The sequence below is a fragment of the Centroberyx affinis genome, unplaced genomic scaffold (genome assembly GCF_046629955.1).
Source record: "Centroberyx affinis isolate AG114_WGS23_722 - 3 ecotype Tasmania unplaced genomic scaffold, CSIRO-AGI_Caff_v1 ptg000642l_1, whole genome shotgun sequence".
Lineage (NCBI taxonomy): Eukaryota > Metazoa > Chordata > Actinopteri > Beryciformes > Berycidae > Centroberyx > Centroberyx affinis.
In genome coordinates, this window is record NW_027279268.1 from 307950 (window position 1) to 326794 (window position 18845).

Here is an 18845-nt window from a genome sequence, read left to right on the forward strand (position 1 = left end):
TGTTTTAATTGTGTGTGTCATGTGTTGTGTATGATTCTGTGTGTATCTGTTGCCGTTACCTGTTTTAGTGTGAAGGTCCCAGAGCTGTATTTGAGATTGTGCTGTACAGACCGCAGCTCTTTGAATTCGGGGCGGTCAGGGAAAGGCTCCAACCTGCAGATGGCGCCCTTCAGCTTCTGCTGGTTCTCTATCACTAGAAACTGCAACAGACTGAGCACCTAGAGGGCCAGAAATCAGCAGAAATATGAATAAATAAATAATCCACATATGCTTGCATATAGGCTTGAATTTACATGTAAATGTTACATTTTGTTACGTCACACATAAGTCCTTTCAAACAGTGCTGTTAATTATTCCTACTAGTAATTTATGGAATGGCTTGAATGCAACCAAAGTGCTGGGTTCACACCAGAGTACTAACAAATGCCAACAGGAAGCAGATGGCAATTTCTCAGTATTTTAAATGTCTTAAGAGGGGCTAGATTAGTAATAAATTACTATAGGATTCTAAAAATCCTGAAAAACTCCCTTTAAATGACGTAAAGTTGAAATAAGTTAAAAGCCTTGGCCAAATATTTAGAACCAAGGCTCATGATACAAGGCAAACTGGCTGCCAATAAAGTCATGCTTTTTGGGAGTAAATTCTGCATGATTTTGTGGCTAATGCATGTTTCCACAGATGAAAATAATCCCATAGGAGTGTATTTGCTGCAGTGAATTTTATGACTGCAACATCCTGGAGCGACTGCCTGTGACTTACCTGCTGTGAGATGGCGGGCCGGCTGGTCACCTGAGCCGTGAGCGTCCCGACGATGACCTGCAGGTGGCAGTCTAGAGCGTCGTCACAGAACTGCAGGGCCGCCTGACACACTGCGGTCAACAGGTCGCAGCACAGAGAGAGGCTTCGGTTTGAAACCTCATCACACTGCGCTGGTCTGCGGAACACAAACAGGTTAGACCATGACAAGAGAGACGGGATAGACGGTACTGTGTGTGGTCTGTGTGTGTGTGTGTGTGTGTGTGTGTGTGTGTACCAACCTGCTGTTGATGTGGTGGATGAGTGTGTAGATGATGTCTCTCAGGACGAAGGCCCAGGCTCCTCCCAGGCCGTCCTTCACTTCCCTGAGCAGCAGGCTGACAAACAGGTGGTACATCAGCAGGATGCGATGGCGCTCGTAGCCGTTGGTCGTCTCCGCTGCCCTCTCACACACCGCCAGCAGGATCTTCTGGATGGAAATCTACAATATAATGCATGACAACAACAACACACAATGACAAGAACACAAAGACAGGACAGGGAAAGAAAAAAAGTTCATGTTAAACATAAGTCACTCTCTGGCTAAAACAATTCTAAAGCATTCACAGGATAAAATGTTCATTCATTGATCACTGGCAAGACAAGGAAGTAGCTCCATGGGAGAGAAAAGGTTTATCAAATGAATACATTACTGTAAAAGGTCATACAAATGCATAATAACAAAGAACAATAAAACTCATAAAGCCATAAATGCTTCCCGAAGATCTTACCGGCGTTTTGGACAGAATGGCTACCAGTGACTTGTGGTTGGCACTGTGACACTTGCTGAGGTAGTCCAGTGTAGCTTTGATGACATAGGAGCTAAAGTATGGTGGGTTTGGTGCAGGGTCCAGTTCCCTATGGGGAGAAAACAAACAGCAATTAAGTCATGCATTTGTCAAAGGGTTCTTTATATTTAGTTAGAGAAATGGATACTTTATTAATCCCTGGGGGGAAATTGGGGTGTTGTCATCAGAATAGTCTCAGTAAAGAGTAGAAGGCTTAAAGGTTTAAATTATTATTACCCTATAAAGCGTCTGAGGTCTCCTCTCTCCCCTTCAGTTCCGGCTCCTTCATACAGAGTCATCAGCAGCTCCACCACGATGTCCGCCAGGTTACTGTGGATCAGGCTGTCGATTTGCTGTGGACAGACATGGGGAGAGATATGTAGTATTGTCTAAGACATTTGCCATTTCAGTGTTTCTTTACATACCCAAAATAAATGTTGCATACAGCCTGTGGTCATGTATAACTTATTGTGTAGATCATGGCACTAACATTGCCCAGGCTAGTGACTGATTCCCACTGGGGCCACCCATTCTAAAAATGTATACACCTGTGGTAATGTTTGGAAAAAGCTTCCACCAAATGGCATGTTATCTTGTGTAAACCTCACCACAGCCCAAAGTTCTTGGCTACCGTTACACTTGTCATTTTGATGTGATTTTTGACAGGAAAAAACAAAACACCGAACATCTCTGCCCTCACCTGTTTGCCCAGGCAGTTGGCATCTTTGAGTAGGTCGTAGACCTTGTGGGCCTTCTCTCTCTGCTGGGCAACCTGCGCATCCTGGCCAGACAAGGCAAAGTATGGCAGAATGTTGACCATGATCTTCGGGAAGCAGTCTGCCAGCAACTCTCTCCAGTCCTTCCCAAGATGGCTGCCGATAGACTTCACCTGCTCAAAGTCATCCAGGAAGACCAGGTGGGGGATCAGCACCTGGTAGGAAGACCTGAGAGAGTACAGAAGACGACCAGGATGAAATTATACTCTACAGTATGTTCTTCTTCCATTTTATCACTGATTACACTTTTAATGTGGTCTGACATTACTTCACACCTTAGCAAGGTAGAAAGACTGCAAAAGAAAAAGGAGGGGACACAAAATGGCTGTCACAAAGCGGCATCCGATGGGAGCTGCAAGTGAAAGTTAAGGACAAGTTTATTTCCTCACCTGTAGAAATCTTTGAGCGTGTCATGGTTAAGGAGGGTGTAGGGGAAGGACTGAAGAGTGTAGCGGTCGTCAGACTGTCTCTGCCCCAGCCACTCTGCCACCAAGTAGTACAGGTGAGAACTGACAAATGTCTTCACACTCCTGTAGCCCAGGGCTCTGGATACACTGCACAACATCTGTGGAGAAATTAAGGGAAAAATAGTTAATCTTATTCAATTTGACTAAAGTGGGTACTGGGTACTAGGGTACTAAAGGGAAATGGGTACTATCTCAATTAGTTTTTTGGATATACAATGTATACAATAAATATGTAAGTTCATTCAAATATCATAGCATCCTAACTTGGTGATATAATGTATGTTTTACAGCATCTTTTCAGGAAGATGCTGTAGGATGGTAATATTTTGACTAAACTGGAGGTGTATGTTCCATCCAACATTAAGTTTTTGGAATGGACCACTGACAACCATTCTACTGTAATATAGACAACACACTTAAAAACAAAACACATTTCAATCAAGCACGTATATTTTTTCATCATAGAAACTATTTGATATAATAAATGTTTTACTGTTGTTGTGGTATTCTGCGTTAATGTCTAAACTCCATTTTTAAACCCAGATTCAGTGATTCTGTGCTCCATTTCCACAAAACAGAAATCACAATGCCCAACAGAGGGATCCTGTAGATGGAAAGCTGACAGCCCAGCAAACAACCAGAAATAGTGTGAATCCCTTACCTTTTTGATGAGCTGCTCCTCTATATTGTTTTCCTTGTAGGACTGGAAGAGGGCAAACAGAGACTGCTTCTCACAGACCGGGCTGCAGCACAGCACCACAGACACACTCTTCAACAGGGTGGCCTTGCGGTTGAATGTCTCGTCCGGCAGGTCCTCTGAAGAGCCGCTTTTCTGTGTGCATGCACGCAGACACACACACACACACACACACACAGACATGTATGTATGAATAATGTGGGCCTACATGCAGGCAGACACACAGAAAGGCAAAAAGAGGGGGGCATTGACACATAAACTATGCCTGATTTGTGATCACTGATCTTACCGGGAGCCTCATTCCCTCCTGAGCCTTCAGGTAGACATTCTCAAAAGCTGCCTGCTGGTGTTTAAGTGGCAGCATCTTTCTCTTGTCTGGGTGGTCTGGTCTCATCTCCAGAAACAGCCTGGACACAGAGGGGAATAATGGATGGTGCACTTAATTGAAAGCATCTAGTGTTCCTATCTTTTCTACTGCTTTTAGCTTTCATATCACATCTATTGTATCATTTATCTAGCTATCTATCAGTTACATATATACACATCTGTCTATCCATCTAGCCATCAATCTATCATTTCCATCATCTCCAGCAATCTATCTATCTATCAAATTGGATCTGATACATTAGTAGTGATAAGTTTACCTACCTCTCCACTGACATGGCTACCAGCATGCGGACATGATGGTGGGGGTCTGCCAGGTGGGACGGAAGGACGACTGACACTGCAAGCTCCTCCCCTCTCAGGCCGAGGACCGCCCACTTACAGCACGGGTCAGCCTGACACAGGGAGACATGTCATAGAGAACAAAATCAAAATGATAGAGGTGTTGACCAAAGTGAATGACCTGTTGTAAATAAAATGGAAGAAAATAAAAGGAACTATACAAGAAAGTAGAGAAGAGGGCAGGGCTTTTCAATTTTTATATTTTGTTTATATGACTGGATATTTTCTTACTCTACCAGCCACATTAGTGATTGACCAAACATGTGGGTGTTCTGTTCAAAAATCACTAGATAAAGCAGCCATCTTGGTAAAATAGCGAAAGTGGCTGGTTATCTTTAGACTCCACAAGCCACTGACGGATGAAAAAGCCGTGAAAAATACTGGTGCTAAAAGGATACTTTTAAAACGTACCGGTGCCTAAACGGTGCCTGAACCAATACCTTCTTTAATATAAAGCGCAAAAAACGTAATTAAAGAACACTTTTTTTATTGCAAAGGCAAAGAAATTGAACATATTCATAAATAAATAAGCTGTGGAAGATAAAACTTCAGGTCTCCCAAAATAAACTGATCAGAGTGGTCCTAGGTCTCGGTCCACAAGAACACATAGGGAGGAACCAGTTCATGCAGCTAAACTGGCTCCCTGTGGAGTCCAGAGTGACACAGTTAAAACTCTGATGCTGGTAAGGATCAGTAGCCAGATGGGTAAAAGTTCTTTCAGATACTCGGGTGCCCAGGATTGGAATAAGGTTCCTAACAGCATTAAACAGACTACAAACCCAGTCACGTTTAAGGCAAAACTGAGACACTGGCTTTTAGATAACGTACCCCTGTAAAGACAGTTGTGTAAGCAGTGATGTACGTAGCTCATTTATTGGACCAGTTTTAGTATAATAGGAAGTGTGTACTTTAGCCTGTTGTCTGAGCAATGCCTGTTAATGCCCAATGTGAATAGTTTCTGCATATTGATGTTGTCCTTAATTACCTTTCATATACTTTTCACATGTTACATAATGACAAATTAACTGACAGTTTGTATGACCGGACGTTATCGGTAATGAAGGCGGGTCGCCTCTTCTTTTATCCGATTGGCTTAGCAACCAAAATGTGACATTGATGAGCGGCACTGCTGTTTCTTTCGACTTTCGACCAAAGTTGGAAGGCGAGTCGCACGGAGAGGAGAGTGGCAGCGCGCCATAGAGAAGAATACACCGGATTTCAAGCGGTGCGCTCCAAACGGTAACATTAGTGAAGGAGCGTGCAGCGGTTTCAGAGCAGTGGAGGGCGGATATTTCAATCGCCAGCTCAGCCATGGCACCGAAATGAGGCACCGAAATCTGTGTTGCAATTTGGTCCAGTAGGTACTGGTCGTACAGGAACCTGTGCCATAGTGGTACCAGGTTTCGGTACCCAACCCTAGTGTTGCATAGTGCTTATGCTATTTATTCAGAATGAGATATATCAAAAATAAATCCAAGATTTCATCTCTGTGCAGAAATAGAATGCAACAAATAACAAATGCATTCCGTGATACTGAGATCCTCTGTGAGAGCTTACCTCCAGCAAGCCGACCAGACACTGCACTAAAGCAGCTCGCACAGTTGCTGAACATTTCCCCGTTTGGCCCAGGATACTATAACAGAGCACAGTGGTTAAGTGTAAGAGACTGAATCAGACAAAGTATAGCAAGTACAGCTACACTGTAATTATGAATGGATGTGGACAGAATGGATCAGTTATGCAGAGCCAGACACAGATTGCTCATAAACCACAAGTTTTCAAAGTCTGAGACAGAGAACATCACATCAAACAACAATTTAAACTAGAATACATTTCCTGGAGAAAATGCATGGGCTAGCTGTACAATACCGGCAAAGACACAGTTCTAGGTGGTTGCAAGGGTGTTTCAAGGTGGTTGCTAGGGTGTAGTGTGTGGTTGCTAAGGTGTAGTAGGTGTTGCTATGGTGTTTCTAGGTGGTTGCTAGGGTGTTTCTATGTGGTTGCTAGGGTGTACTAGGTGGTTGCTAGGGTATACTAGGTGGTTGCTAGGGTCTTTCTAGGTAGTTGCTAGGGTGTACTAGGGCGTTGCCAGGGTGTACTAGGTGGGTGCTTCTAGGTGGTTGCTAGGGTGTTCTATGTGGTTGCTAGGGTGTTTCTGTGTGGTTGCTAGGGTGTAGTGGGTGGTTGCTAAGGTGTAGTAGGCGTTGCTAGGGTGTTTCTATGTGGTTTCTAGGGTGTACTAGGTGGTTGCTAGAGTATACTAGGTGGTTGCTAGGGTGTACTAGGTGGTTGCTAGTGTGTTTCTAGGTGGTTGCTAGGGTGTACTAGGTAGTTGCCAGGGTGTACTAGATGGTTGCTAGGATGTTTCAAGTTGGTTGCTACAGTCTTTCTAGGTGGTTGCTAGGTGGTTGCTAGGGTGTACTAGGTGGTTGCTAGGGCGCTTCCAGGTAGTTGTTAGGTTGTTTGAAGTTGTTACTAGGGTGTTCTATGTGGTTGCTAGGTTGTACTAGGTGGTTGCTAGTGTGTTTCTAGGTGGTTGCTAGAGTGTACTAGGTGGTTGCTAGGGTGTTTCTAGGTGGTTGCTAGGGTGTACTAGATGGTTGCGAGGATGTTTCAAGTTGGTTCCTAGGGTATACTAGGTGGTTGCTAGGGTGTTTCTAGGTGGTTGCTAGGGTGTACTAGGTGGTTGCTATGGTGTAATTAGTTGGGCTTGCTTCAGCAAGGTCAACTAATCACTCATCCATCATACTTATTGTTATTCTTCCAGATGCTTTTTTAAACTTTAATGCGGCTCGAATCGTTTGAGCTACCGACACGGTTCAAACTTCACACGTTCAGCACGTTCGGGAATAGCGTGCTATTACTTTACTAAGTGTTGGAATTTAGAGTTTTTTCACAATTTATGTTTAAACATGATATTTTTCCCCATAGAAATGAATGGAGAATCTTCAGCCTGCTAGAGTGGTGATGTCATCACGCACTCTAGGAACTCTAGAGGCTGTGATTTTTACTAAATATTCCAAGTTTTGAAACTGTAATAACTCCCACATTTTCACCCAACAAACGCATATCACACTCATCAGTTACGAACGTTTGTTTAACATTAGTGCAAAACTGTTTTTTTACAGCCCTCCTCTCTCATTTCATCAGATGTGTCCTGTACAGATTTTTAAACTGCCACTATTCCCACAATTTTCATATCAAACTGTTCACGCACTTCTCCTCTCTCTCACAATGTAAATATCTAAGTGGTAGCATTTGTAGTTTTTGAGTTAGGGCCGTTTGTTCAACACTAATGTTTTACAGTCATTTTGCCTTGTTTCTGCCGATTTTTCATTCTGCAAATACAATATTTGATCTGTAATAGTTCCCACAATTTTCACACTACATGGACATATTATACATCAAAATGTTGACATACTTCTTCTCTCTCCCAATATATAAATATCTAAGTGATGGGATATGTATTTTGTGAGCTATGATGGTTTCTTCAACACTAGTGCAATAGTATTTCTGTCGATTTTCAACAGATTATTTCCTTTTGACTGTAGTCATTTCCACAATTTTAACAGTAGACATACATATTACATATCAAACTGTTCTACTACTCCTCCTTTCTCTGACAATGTAAATATCTAAGTGATAGCATGTGTAGTTTTTGAGCTATGGACATTTGTTTCAGAGTATTCCACTTTAGTCTCCACACAGCCTTTTTTTTTCCTGTGTGTGATTTTTCCTGTGTGTGATTATGAGCAATACCACATATCATTTAGGCTATCATTTAGCATTTATATTATTCATAACACTCACGCTCCTGGTGTTGTATGTTATATTGTATATTGTATTATAAATTGTATTGTAGTGTACATTGTGTAATGTACGGATTGTATTTATTGTGTATTGTAGTTCTTATATTTTGTACTGTATTGAGTAAAAACAGGAGAATTACAGTTACTACATTTCAAGATATAATTTGTAAGCCTAATTCTGAGGAGAGTAGGCAATAGAAATATATGGTCGATCTGTCCTCATTGTCCCATACTGCTTATACAATTTCACTCATATTTCAAGTACACTCAGCAATCACTGACGGACCCAAGGGTGGAACTACATCACTGGTGGGGGACAACATGTTTACTATTTGCTTGTTTCACTTCTAACTGTAAATAAATTAAATAAAAAATAAATAAATATTTTTTTTAACAGAAATTGCATATTTCTTGATTATGTTTTCTTGCTACACCCAGAGGAGTCACAGTTCACAATTGATAATCCTCCATCAAAGACTAAAACAGAGGTTTCCAGTGAGCACTCATTCAAGCTTAGTCCATGTCTTTCAAACCAGCCCTGTATGTGTTCAGGTATGATGTGCCACTAACCAGAACCCAGACACCACTTGCAGCAGCGCTCCCTGCACATGTCTCATTTCATCTGGCAGGTGGTGCGTTCTGCCCAGGCTGCTGACGGAGGGTAATAAACCCAGCAGCACAGCAGCACAGATCTCCTGGTCCTGACGGTACAGAGAGCACAAGTCCCTGGAAACACAGTACAACAAGCACACATCATTATCCACTGCTACTTCACTATACAAATGTATTAGGTGGCTGTAAACACCAAAACATGATTAAACATTTATTTTATCATCCAAATCCTGAGACTGAACATGATGTATAACAACAGTTAACATCAAATTAAAACTTCTACTACGTCACCATCCAACTGTCCTGTTCCTGCCGACACAATGTGGATATGAACAACTGCTATGCCACCATACAAATGTATTAGTGTAAGAGAAAAGTTTCCTTACGCCAGAGGTCGGAGCAGCGAATCAAACTCCTCTGGAGAGAGCGAGTCCTCAGCAGGAAGCTTCTTCAACAGAACAAGGTACTGGAGGAGGAGATGTGATTAATAATTATAATTAATAATAATAATTAAATGTTCCACCAAGCAATATTAGCCCTAAACAGCAAAACAAGTTGCTAAGCGACACATAACTTCCAGTATGAGTGTTGACTTCCGGTTAATATTAAATAACTGTTTTATGGGCATAGGCATGCGTTTATCGGCTTTGAATGTTGCTCAGCCAATCAGAACGGAGGACCTGAAAGATCTAAACTGCTATAACCACCTCCACTATCATCACCTTCATGATTATTACTACCACCAGTATTATAACCATTATCATCACCACCATCATAATCATAATATAATTAACATAATTGTCATCACCGCCACCACCTGCATCACGACGCTGTACCAGCAGCTACCCACCATGTTGAGATGCAGGGCTTTGCTGAAGTCTATCTGGTCCTTCAGCAGCAGCAGCCGGCGTCGCACCTCCTGAGGTTTAAAGAGGAGGCTGTGGGCGGGCTGGACAGAGCCACACTCGCACAGGAACTCCAGGACAGCAAGGAGAGCCAGGTCCTGGTGGGCCAGATGCTCTTCTGCTAACAAGCTTTTAGCACCTGATGGAGGAAAGAGTGTAAAATTCCATCATTCTTCTATGTATATCTACAACTGATAAGATGATGAGCAATTGCACTGAGACGTTAAGTGGTGTTATTGGAGTCTGTTTTACCCCAGCGCTACAATACATGATACAACTTCAACTTCATGGACAATCTGGTTGACAACATAGGCAGACTTTAATCTATTAGCACAACCGTCCATCAAATACAAAAGCCCCCAGTTTAAAGGAAAATTCCACACACAGATACTCTCAGAATGACATTCAACAGCCCTCAGAGAAGGGGCTTCTCTGTGCTGTGTACATGGGGTGGAGAGAGCAATAGCAAAGCAATAGTGATAGCGTGGGAAGTTTTTCCAGTCGAGGAAAAGTGAGAGTGGAGAGAGAACAATGCTGTGGTGTGCCATGACGTTTGTACAAATTACAAGAAACCCCCAAAAACATCGACCAGGGCGTTTTATTTCACACACTACTGACGACAGACCTGCAAAGACGCAATCTGTGGTTGCATTGGATTCTGGTCTATTGACGCTACTGTCAGTATAGAAAGAGGGAGGGACTGACACCAAAACCTGACTTTTACCATTAATGTTTTGGATAGTTGAAAAATTTTCTGCTATTAATGCCATTGTAGCTGCACTGCAAATGTCTCAACATTGTCTATGTTTGGCTAGTTAACCAATTATACACCACTAAACAAGTAAATAGGCCCAGAAATGCAAGGTACATCACAAGTACCTGTTGTAGTTGCAGTAACAGTGTTAAATTGTTTTGGGATGGATTTTTCCTTTAAAAATGGTCTAAATTGGGTGGTAACTTCCATATAAACACAAGCAAGGCAGTCATTTACACAACCATTACTCCCTTGGTACCTGGGCCACAGGAGGTGTCAGTGTTGTCTCCCTTCTGTCTGTGGGTGCCGTTGGTACTGGTGTGGGGCTCCTCGCCATCATCAAACAGGTCAATGTCGCCCGCTTGTTGAGTCCTGCTCATATCCCAGTCGTCATCAATATGATCGTCTTCATCCACAGCATTGACTCTCCTGGATACACTGTTCAGCTGAAGGGACAAGGAAATAAAGCTAATTCAACAAGTTAGCTCTCTATAGTTCAATGAATACAGCATGGCACCAACTGTTTTGGAGTAAGTAGTTTGATTTGCACTGGAACTAAGCATACTAAAAAAATAGTTTGGGTTAGGATGTATCACCAAAGCAAGGTTATATGGGATAATCAAAGTGTATTTATCACTTCATGTTAAAATCCCAAATAATGGAATAATAGCAACGTTCAAGAACAAGACTGCAATTTTTCTTTTTAAAAAAATACGTTTTGGGGATTTGCTACTATCCTACACAAAAGAAAAATAATGTTTGCAGTCTGGTCTTGGGTGTTGCTGTTATCACACAACAGGGATGTTAAATACGAAGATGCTATCTTTTTGGACATGCACCCATGTCCTGCAAACACACTGTTGTAAGTGCCGGCGTACCACTCTGCTAGATGTAGCTGTCACTTACCAACAGTTTGCAGATCTCTGCCAGTTCACTGAGAAGACTGGTGGGGAGAATCATCATGAACAGACCAGAGGAGATGGGACAAACATTATCCTGTGGAGGGGAGAATAAAGGATTTAAGCTACTCCTACAAAGGCTCTTTGGCAACGGGGTACCCTGCATATTTATGATACTGAAAATATCACGTCCACAGAATGCAATTTTGTATCTTTATTTTGATTCTGCATTACACGTAGCACAAGTGAAACAAGCTACAAGCTCCTCTATCAATCACCATCGAAAATAATGTGACAAGATGTTGACTGATCACCAATTTCTGACAAATCAATGGCTTTGATTTGGCGTTGAACCAGTAGTTCAGAGTGACTGATCTGGACAGTCCATACTGACTAGATCCATATAAAACGCAATAATAGTGTTTTTTTAACATTATACTGATGAAAAACTGGACTATGACAGTGTATGCTAGTTCACCTTGGCATCTCTGCTGGCTGACAGCGTGCAGAGCTTCATGACAGACCTCAGCGCAGTCATGGTTCCATCCTCTGTCATTTTCACTTTCACAGTAGAGACAAACTCACTGAAGTCCTGGGCCAGGGACTAACATGCACAGCAAGAACATACCAACAACACTGAATTTAAAGTTTATAGTTAATTTGAACAGTAATTTAGGGCACACAACTAGATATCAATATGACACAGGGGCAAATTTCAAAATTAACACTAGTTTATATTTTTATACGCTTTGAACTATAGTTTATCGGGCAAGCTTTCCATTAACATATATTTACACAAATGGCTGGGAGGAGTAGCTGCCAAAGGAGGAAAGGATACATCTATACATTCACATTTTATGCATTTAGCTGATGCTGTTATCCAGAGAGACTTACAAAGTGTGCAATGGTAGAACACAAAATCCTACATCACCAAAATAACATCCAACCAATAGTAAAGAGTGCAAGTGTCAGAACCATAATACCTTTACAATATTCCTGTGACCACAGAACGATCATGTGAAAGAGAAGGCCCACAAATGCCCCCCTGAAAACCCCCAAAATGCCTGTGAGCGGTGCAGCCCTGCTACAGAGTCTATGCAGGGGGAAAACACCTATGAATTTGACTTTATACAGTACCTTGGCTTTAGTGAAGAGCTGTGAGCGGCAGGTCTCCTCCTCAGTCAGAAGCCCAGTGGAGACGAAACCTGCTAGTACACCGGTCAGCAGATTGAAACAGCGCACCAGACACTCTGGAGGGGTGGACTGGGACTAGAGAGGGTGGAGCAGATTAAATCTCAGATGGTCATTGTGATAACTACACACATAGGACACGCACACAAGCACACACTTCAAAATCCAACCACCACTCACGTCAGGAGAATAGCAGTTGAGGAGATTGTCTGCCACGCAAAGCAACGACTGCTCCAACTTGTTTCTGAGGCCAGGGACGGCAGGGAGCTGGTGGTCAGCTGGTGCCGACCTCACTGTCCCGTCTTTCCCTCGGACGTCTGAAGGCAGAGCGTCAAAGCTGAACTGCAGGTACAGACTCTCAATCTCAACCAGGCTGTCTTTGGCTTTGGGTGACGCTTGCTCTTGGGACAAGGCACTTTTCAGAAAGGATTAAAAAAAGTTATTTCAAACTGATTTTTTTTTATTCCAAAAAGAAATAATGTTGTTAACATACTGGAGTTTATTCTGTTAAAAGATCATTAATGTGTGTATGTGTATGTGCCCAGGACAATATTCTCATTTTCCCTCACCTCTCTAGTCCTTGAGCACCCAGCAGAAACATCAGGGCAGCTCTGGTGTCTTTCAATGTCAGGGAGACCAGGATGTTCGCTATCAGATTGTGAGGAAAATCCCTGCACACAAGATCATAATAAAACAATTTCCAGGCATTTACCAGAAACTGAACTAATAAAGCCAAAACAGTTATACTTTAACAAAGAGAAAAAATAAAGGAAGAAAGTGTAATTCGTTCTGAGATGGTTCATAGGACAGCAGTATAATTTCCTGTTTCTGTGGCATGAAGCAGCAACAAGTGCATCCCTTTGGAAAGAACACCAGTCTATCACTGGGGCTTACCGTCAATCCTTTTATAGCAGAGAGCAGATTATGGACCTTTTGTTCAAGTCTGTGGTATTACTTATGACTCAGGCAGTGACTGAACCCCAAAGCTCTCAGTATCACAGCAGACAAACATTGTGGTCAAAAAGCAACACCGTGCCCACCTGCAGATGATGGGGTGAGGTCTGGAGCTATCCTCCATCTCATCGCTCTGATCAGTCATCAGCAGCCAGGATATGAGGGTCTCCTTCAGGCTGGGGGACCCAGAGCCCTCGGTGACCCCCACATAGTCCCAGCTTGAACCCAGCACCAGACTCTTAGGGACCGGACACTTCAGCAGGGCCTGGGCCAGGCACAGAGCGGTACTCCTGTGTATGGAGAGACAAAGACATGACGAAAAGGCATGGAAAGAGTGATGGAAGTTGTTTCAAACTGTGACAATTAAAGTCCCTATGAAATTAACTCTCACTACTTTTACTTCCTGGAAAACAGAGTATCTTTCAATTTAAATCAAAATTTCTAACCAATAAAACCATCAGATTTTTTAACAGTCCCGCCCCTCTGCACCCCTCCCGTCAAATAAAATTGCCTTTCTCTCCCTGACTCATATCCCATTGGTTTAGACTTTTGAATGATCCCTCACGGCATTATGTCCCGCCCCAACATCCTGTTTCAACAAGGAATGCATCAAATCAAGGAAGTAAAGATGTCATTTCATAGGGTCTTTAACAATATTGGGAAAAAACAACGTTTTTGGGAAATACACTACCTCAAAGACTAAATATAAAATGGCACAATGAGAAAAGCCAGACTCACTGGGATGGTTTGCATGCCGAGCCAGAGAAAAGTTTCCAGAATTCTCTGTCCATAGCGATCAGTCCTCCCTGGACAATGGCGCCCAGCAGGCCCATGCTGAGGGCCTCTGTGTGGGGTGAGCTGACCCCCCGCAGGGCCAGGGCCCACACCCGGCCCCACAGCCTGCCAAGCTCCGCCCTGCGGGCCGGGGCCCTCTCTGGGTGGCGGGCCTGGCACCAGGCCACCTCCCTCAGGCAGCGCAGCACATAGGGCCCCCTCTCTCCTCTGCGCTGCTCTCCCAGGAGCTGGTACAACACCGACAGCAGCGGGACCAGCTCCTGACCGGGAACCATGGATGGGTACTTAGAGGTGAGGACCGCCGTGATCTGTAGCCTGAGCAGCAGAAATGAAACAAGTTTGGAATATCTATGTGTGATATACGACCGCAAATGGCTACAGTCGTGCCGTTGCTTTGATGCGTTATCCCTCGAGTTATACTGTACTTTGAGACTGTGTGTTTCTTTTCCTCAAAATAAAGTCAACAAAGCCAGTATTTCGAGTGACTGGTAGCAGCAAATCCAAAGACCTAAGTACCATATAAACCATTTTCATATTAACTGAGGTGAACTGAACTCCTCACCATGGTATGACATCAAAGTCGCTGTGCTGAGGCTGCAGGTGGTCCCGGAGCACCTCCCAGCCCAGTTCGATGCGCCGTCTCTTGCTGGGTGTCCCCTGGGTGGGACTGCCCCTCTGGGTGGCTCTGAGGGGGACCTGGGTCACCTCCAAGATCTGGACGTCACTGTCATCACTGAACAGCTACAGCACACAACAAACACACAACAATGAAGTAAACCAATTACTTCTTATGAACTTGTACAGCATTTTCTGTATTGAGAAATTAACTATATTATTGGGTAAACATTTATCTAAAGCTAAATTCTGATATGCCTATTCATACCTGGGGTTGATATGGCAGTTAAGTGAGTCTTAATCTTTATTACCTGGTGACAAATGTCAGCTGTGAGCTCGATGAGGTTGTCCTTGACCGCTATGTGTCGTGTCCCGGTAACGTATTTCCCTCTGCTGCCAATATGGCTGATCTCTCTGACCAAGGCATCATACAGGTTGTACAGCAGACTCCGCCACTTGGGCCAGTCCTCAGCATGAGCGCCTAAAATATGAGAAGGGGATCAAGGTTTTTCTTTTGTTTTTTTTTTATACAAAAGCAAAAATACATAGCATTATATATGGTACCACTATCAGTTGTACTTTTGGATTAGATTTCAGGGAACGTACACCCAAGTACAGATTAAGAGTTAAGAGGCTCCTGGGAACAAATGTCTTAGATGGGCCCACACACAACAAATCATTTTATGAGTGAGACTTTTGGTCATTCATTTGTAGTATACAGACCGTTGGCAAGGTTCAGGTTTTAAAAATGAAAGTAAACCAATTTATTATTTGTTTCACGTGGTAATTGATTAGACTAATCAAATGAGTGGGACCATGCAGAACCCACAGTGAAGTCTGAATGCTATAAAAACATAGCCAAAATCCTCTGGAACTGTCCAACATGGAAAAAAAACTGTCCCAAGTAAAACAAAAACTGTCAAACGAGTGTATTAATTTCTCCGTCAGTCACAGTCTACCTGTGTCCTGTGTCTTGGCTCCTTTGGGGTGGTGGACACAGAGCTGCAGGTTGAAGAACGCCACTATCTCCTCTTTGAGGGCGGTGCTGGGCCTCATATCCGCCCAGACGTAGAGCAGGGAGGGCAGAAGCTCCTCTCCCAGCTGACACACCCTCACGCGACAGTTCATGGCCGTTGACCTCAAGAAGATGTTGAGAGCCGAGACAAGATGCTCCACCACGGCCAAGTGTTTCTCCTGCCTGCTAGGGTCAGAGAGTTCAGTCAAAAGAGTGCATGACATTTATGGTTATATTCAAGGTAAGAACAGCACTGAGAAGTTAAAGGGATTCCTTTTTCAGTGTCACCTGACATTAAGCAGTGCTTTGGAGAAGAAGCTGAAGAGCATATTGTGGAACCCATCGGTCTGCATGCAGCAGCCCTGCACCACGGTGCGTATGACTCTGCTCACCAACACACGGTTGATGGACTTGGATGAAGTGTTGAACAAGCCACAATACAGATCCAAAAGACCTGGAGATCACAAGGAGACAGTGAGGGGATTCAGTAAATAACAGCAATCTAACAACACTTGATAGCATAAAGATATCAGACTACAATAATAACATTATTATTACCACGCTTATCTTAATCAAATTCTTAACAAGCAGATAGATGAAATTCAACACATGACAAGTCAGATTAAAGTTAACAAAATTATAGTATTGCGCTGCATTACATTGACCGGTATCATAACGTCCATGAGCATAAATATAATTTATATTGAGATGAAGAGCCCACTGACTGTGCCACTGCTGCGGAGTGATGTCACACCAGTACTTGCGGACAGAGAGGATGTCCTTTACTAGGAGGCTGCTGTAGTCTTCTCCATAGGCCGAGCAGCTGTAGGAACTCTGCAGCACCTCCATCACGTGCTTCAACAGCTCACTGCACTTCAGGCGAGGGCCACCTGCAGGGAGAGGGAGAGAGAGAGAGAGAGAGAGAGAGAGACAGAGAGAGATGCTACAGTAACTACAGTCACTGTGATATGACATGAATCATTTCAGCTAAATTTGTGCCGTGGCTGTGTGTAATAACTTGTAATACACTGCTGAATCTATAATAATAAGTGGACTCTCCTTACGTTTGTTAGCACAGCGAATGAAGTATTTGATCAAGCTGCACATTTCGGCCATCTTCTTCTGCCGCGTGGCCAGTGTAGTCGCCGTGACACTGGATTTACTTGACTGCATGTGCTCCGTCTCCTTCTGGACATAGCGCTGCAGAAACCTGACATGGGAAAATAATGAGCATGCAAAACAGTATAGTGGTTTGTTTATTAAGACTGTGTCTTCTGGTAGACAATTGAAATGATATACAACCATATGTGTTTATCTAGCATAACATGGAATGACAATTGATCCTCTCAAACCAATGTAACAATAGGTTTTCTCAAAATTAACTAGTATTTCTAGATATTGTAACACCCACAAATCTGTTGTAATGAATGCCAAATTCAGCCTTGATTATGGGGCACCATAACGTTCCCAAATAACTTTTTCGTAAGGATTTTAGCTGTGTCAGGTGGTACTGATTTGTGCATGGTGTATCAAAACTAAATCAATGAGCTGAAAACAAACTAGGCCCCGTATTTTGGCAGGCAAAATCCATAAAATCCATAAAAGGAACACAAAGGTAGCCATGGATTTGCAAGAACTGTGCAATATCTGAACTGTATTTTAATATTTGATATATAAATACCATGCATGGTTGTTGCAAAGGTGTCCTGCATTACACTAGCTATCTTTGTCTCAATTTTCTTTTCTTTTTAATGCATATGTGCAACGATGCAAAAGATGCAAAGCGTTACCTGAAAACATCATCCCAGGTGAGTTGCTTGGAGCCTTTAGCAGCTCTAGCCCCTGAGGTGCGATCCAACTCCTGCACAGTCTCTGGAGTTCGGAGGAGCCGTCTGAAACGCTCTGCCTCTTTCTGAGGCAAGACACAAGCAGACATCACATCACAAGTGTCAAAGTGTCACATACCAATACTGGATTCAGAAGGGTGAAGATGGTCTCTCTTTTTCTAAGAGTCAAACCAAAACACTACCAACCCATTGCACTAGTACGGATAGGCTGTACACATTGGTCAAACTTGGCTGCAGAGAGGCTGACCAGGGTTGTAATAATATAACTTGTGTCACTCTTTATAAGTGGATGTAATTACCTTCCTCTCTGTAGCTTTGTCATTCTCCAGCCCCCTGCAGCAGACCAGGAAATCATGAAGAGCCAGGCTCATGGTGCTTCACAGTGGATGAGGATACAGCTTCCATCAACCAGGTGTGACAACGTAGGCTATTCAAAGAAAGGCGTGATGTTGACAGGAGAGGCTGTTGACACTGATATTCAAGCTCTGCCTGCACTATAAGTGTCTAGCCTGGACTGGCATCTCATATTTCATCACATGCAAATCCGTTTTCTCCTCTAATGCACTGACTACCGAACTATACACATGAGAGGACAATTTACCAGTTAACCCAACCACTGCAAATCACTGTATAGCCTGGCCTATGAAGCGAGCTACCTTAGCAGTGCTAGACTAGCTTCAAACTTGGATTCCTGCCGTGCGCTCAAAACACTGATAATGAAATTTGTTTGCCAGTTTGTTCACCAACCTGTGATGATTATGCCGATTTTAGATAGGATGAAGCTGTCATTCATAAAAGAGCAGATGTTAGTGTGCTACTGCTGGAGCCTGTGCTCATAACAACTTTGCCATGTTGACGTGCGTTACGTTGCATGTACACACACACACACACGTACGCAAGCAGACCACGCAGGAAACTCCCGCCCCAGCACTGTTGAAGAGGAGATATCACTTCCGGGCCATGGCTAGTAGCGAGTGTGTCTCCTAAAATGAGTGACAATGGTGAAACAAGGGTGTTCTTTTACCTAAGGCAATACTGTTCACTCCTTAGATTGTCTGTCCATGTATAGTTCGATATGCTACAATCCAAAAAGTATATCGTAATCTGTAGAGTACAATGAAGTCAGATATTTATCTATAGGTCTACAACTACCAAGATGCCAATCTGCAGATTAATTTGGAACTTCCGGGTTATGGGTG

At 43.2% G+C, this 18845-nt stretch overlaps 1 protein-coding gene across 1 annotated transcript in view; it reads right to left on the reverse strand.

The window, feature by feature from the left end:
* Positions 1–18490, reverse strand: part of atm (ATM serine/threonine kinase) — a 41962-nt gene extending 23472 nt beyond the window's left edge. Inside the window, exons 1-31 of the mRNA XM_071518910.1 lie at positions 18394–18490; positions 17946–18073; positions 17590–17711; positions 16864–17009; positions 16525–16689; positions 16088–16253; positions 15744–15982; positions 15096–15265; positions 14732–14910; positions 14113–14484; positions 13461–13664; positions 12990–13091; positions 12601–12835; positions 12367–12498; positions 11708–11833; positions 11237–11326; positions 10590–10776; positions 9522–9715; positions 9058–9137; positions 8630–8785; positions 5808–5883; positions 4173–4303; positions 3814–3931; positions 3489–3659; positions 2750–2925; positions 2285–2528; positions 1822–1937; positions 1528–1654; positions 1039–1238; positions 761–935; positions 60–218 (exon numbers count right to left, since the gene is read on the reverse strand). Of these exons, the coding sequence (XP_071375011.1) occupies positions 60–218; positions 761–935; positions 1039–1238; positions 1528–1654; positions 1822–1937; positions 2285–2528; positions 2750–2925; positions 3489–3659; positions 3814–3931; positions 4173–4303; positions 5808–5883; positions 8630–8785; positions 9058–9137; positions 9522–9715; positions 10590–10776; positions 11237–11326; positions 11708–11833; positions 12367–12498; positions 12601–12835; positions 12990–13091; positions 13461–13664; positions 14113–14484; positions 14732–14910; positions 15096–15265; positions 15744–15982; positions 16088–16253; positions 16525–16689; positions 16864–17009; positions 17590–17711; positions 17946–18017 (4830 nt within the window). The 5' untranslated portion in view covers positions 18018–18073; positions 18394–18490. The remainder of the gene's footprint in view (positions 1–59; positions 219–760; positions 936–1038; positions 1239–1527; positions 1655–1821; positions 1938–2284; positions 2529–2749; positions 2926–3488; positions 3660–3813; positions 3932–4172; positions 4304–5807; positions 5884–8629; positions 8786–9057; positions 9138–9521; positions 9716–10589; positions 10777–11236; positions 11327–11707; positions 11834–12366; positions 12499–12600; positions 12836–12989; positions 13092–13460; positions 13665–14112; positions 14485–14731; positions 14911–15095; positions 15266–15743; positions 15983–16087; positions 16254–16524; positions 16690–16863; positions 17010–17589; positions 17712–17945; positions 18074–18393) is intronic.
* Between the last annotated feature and the right edge of the window lie 355 nt (positions 18491–18845).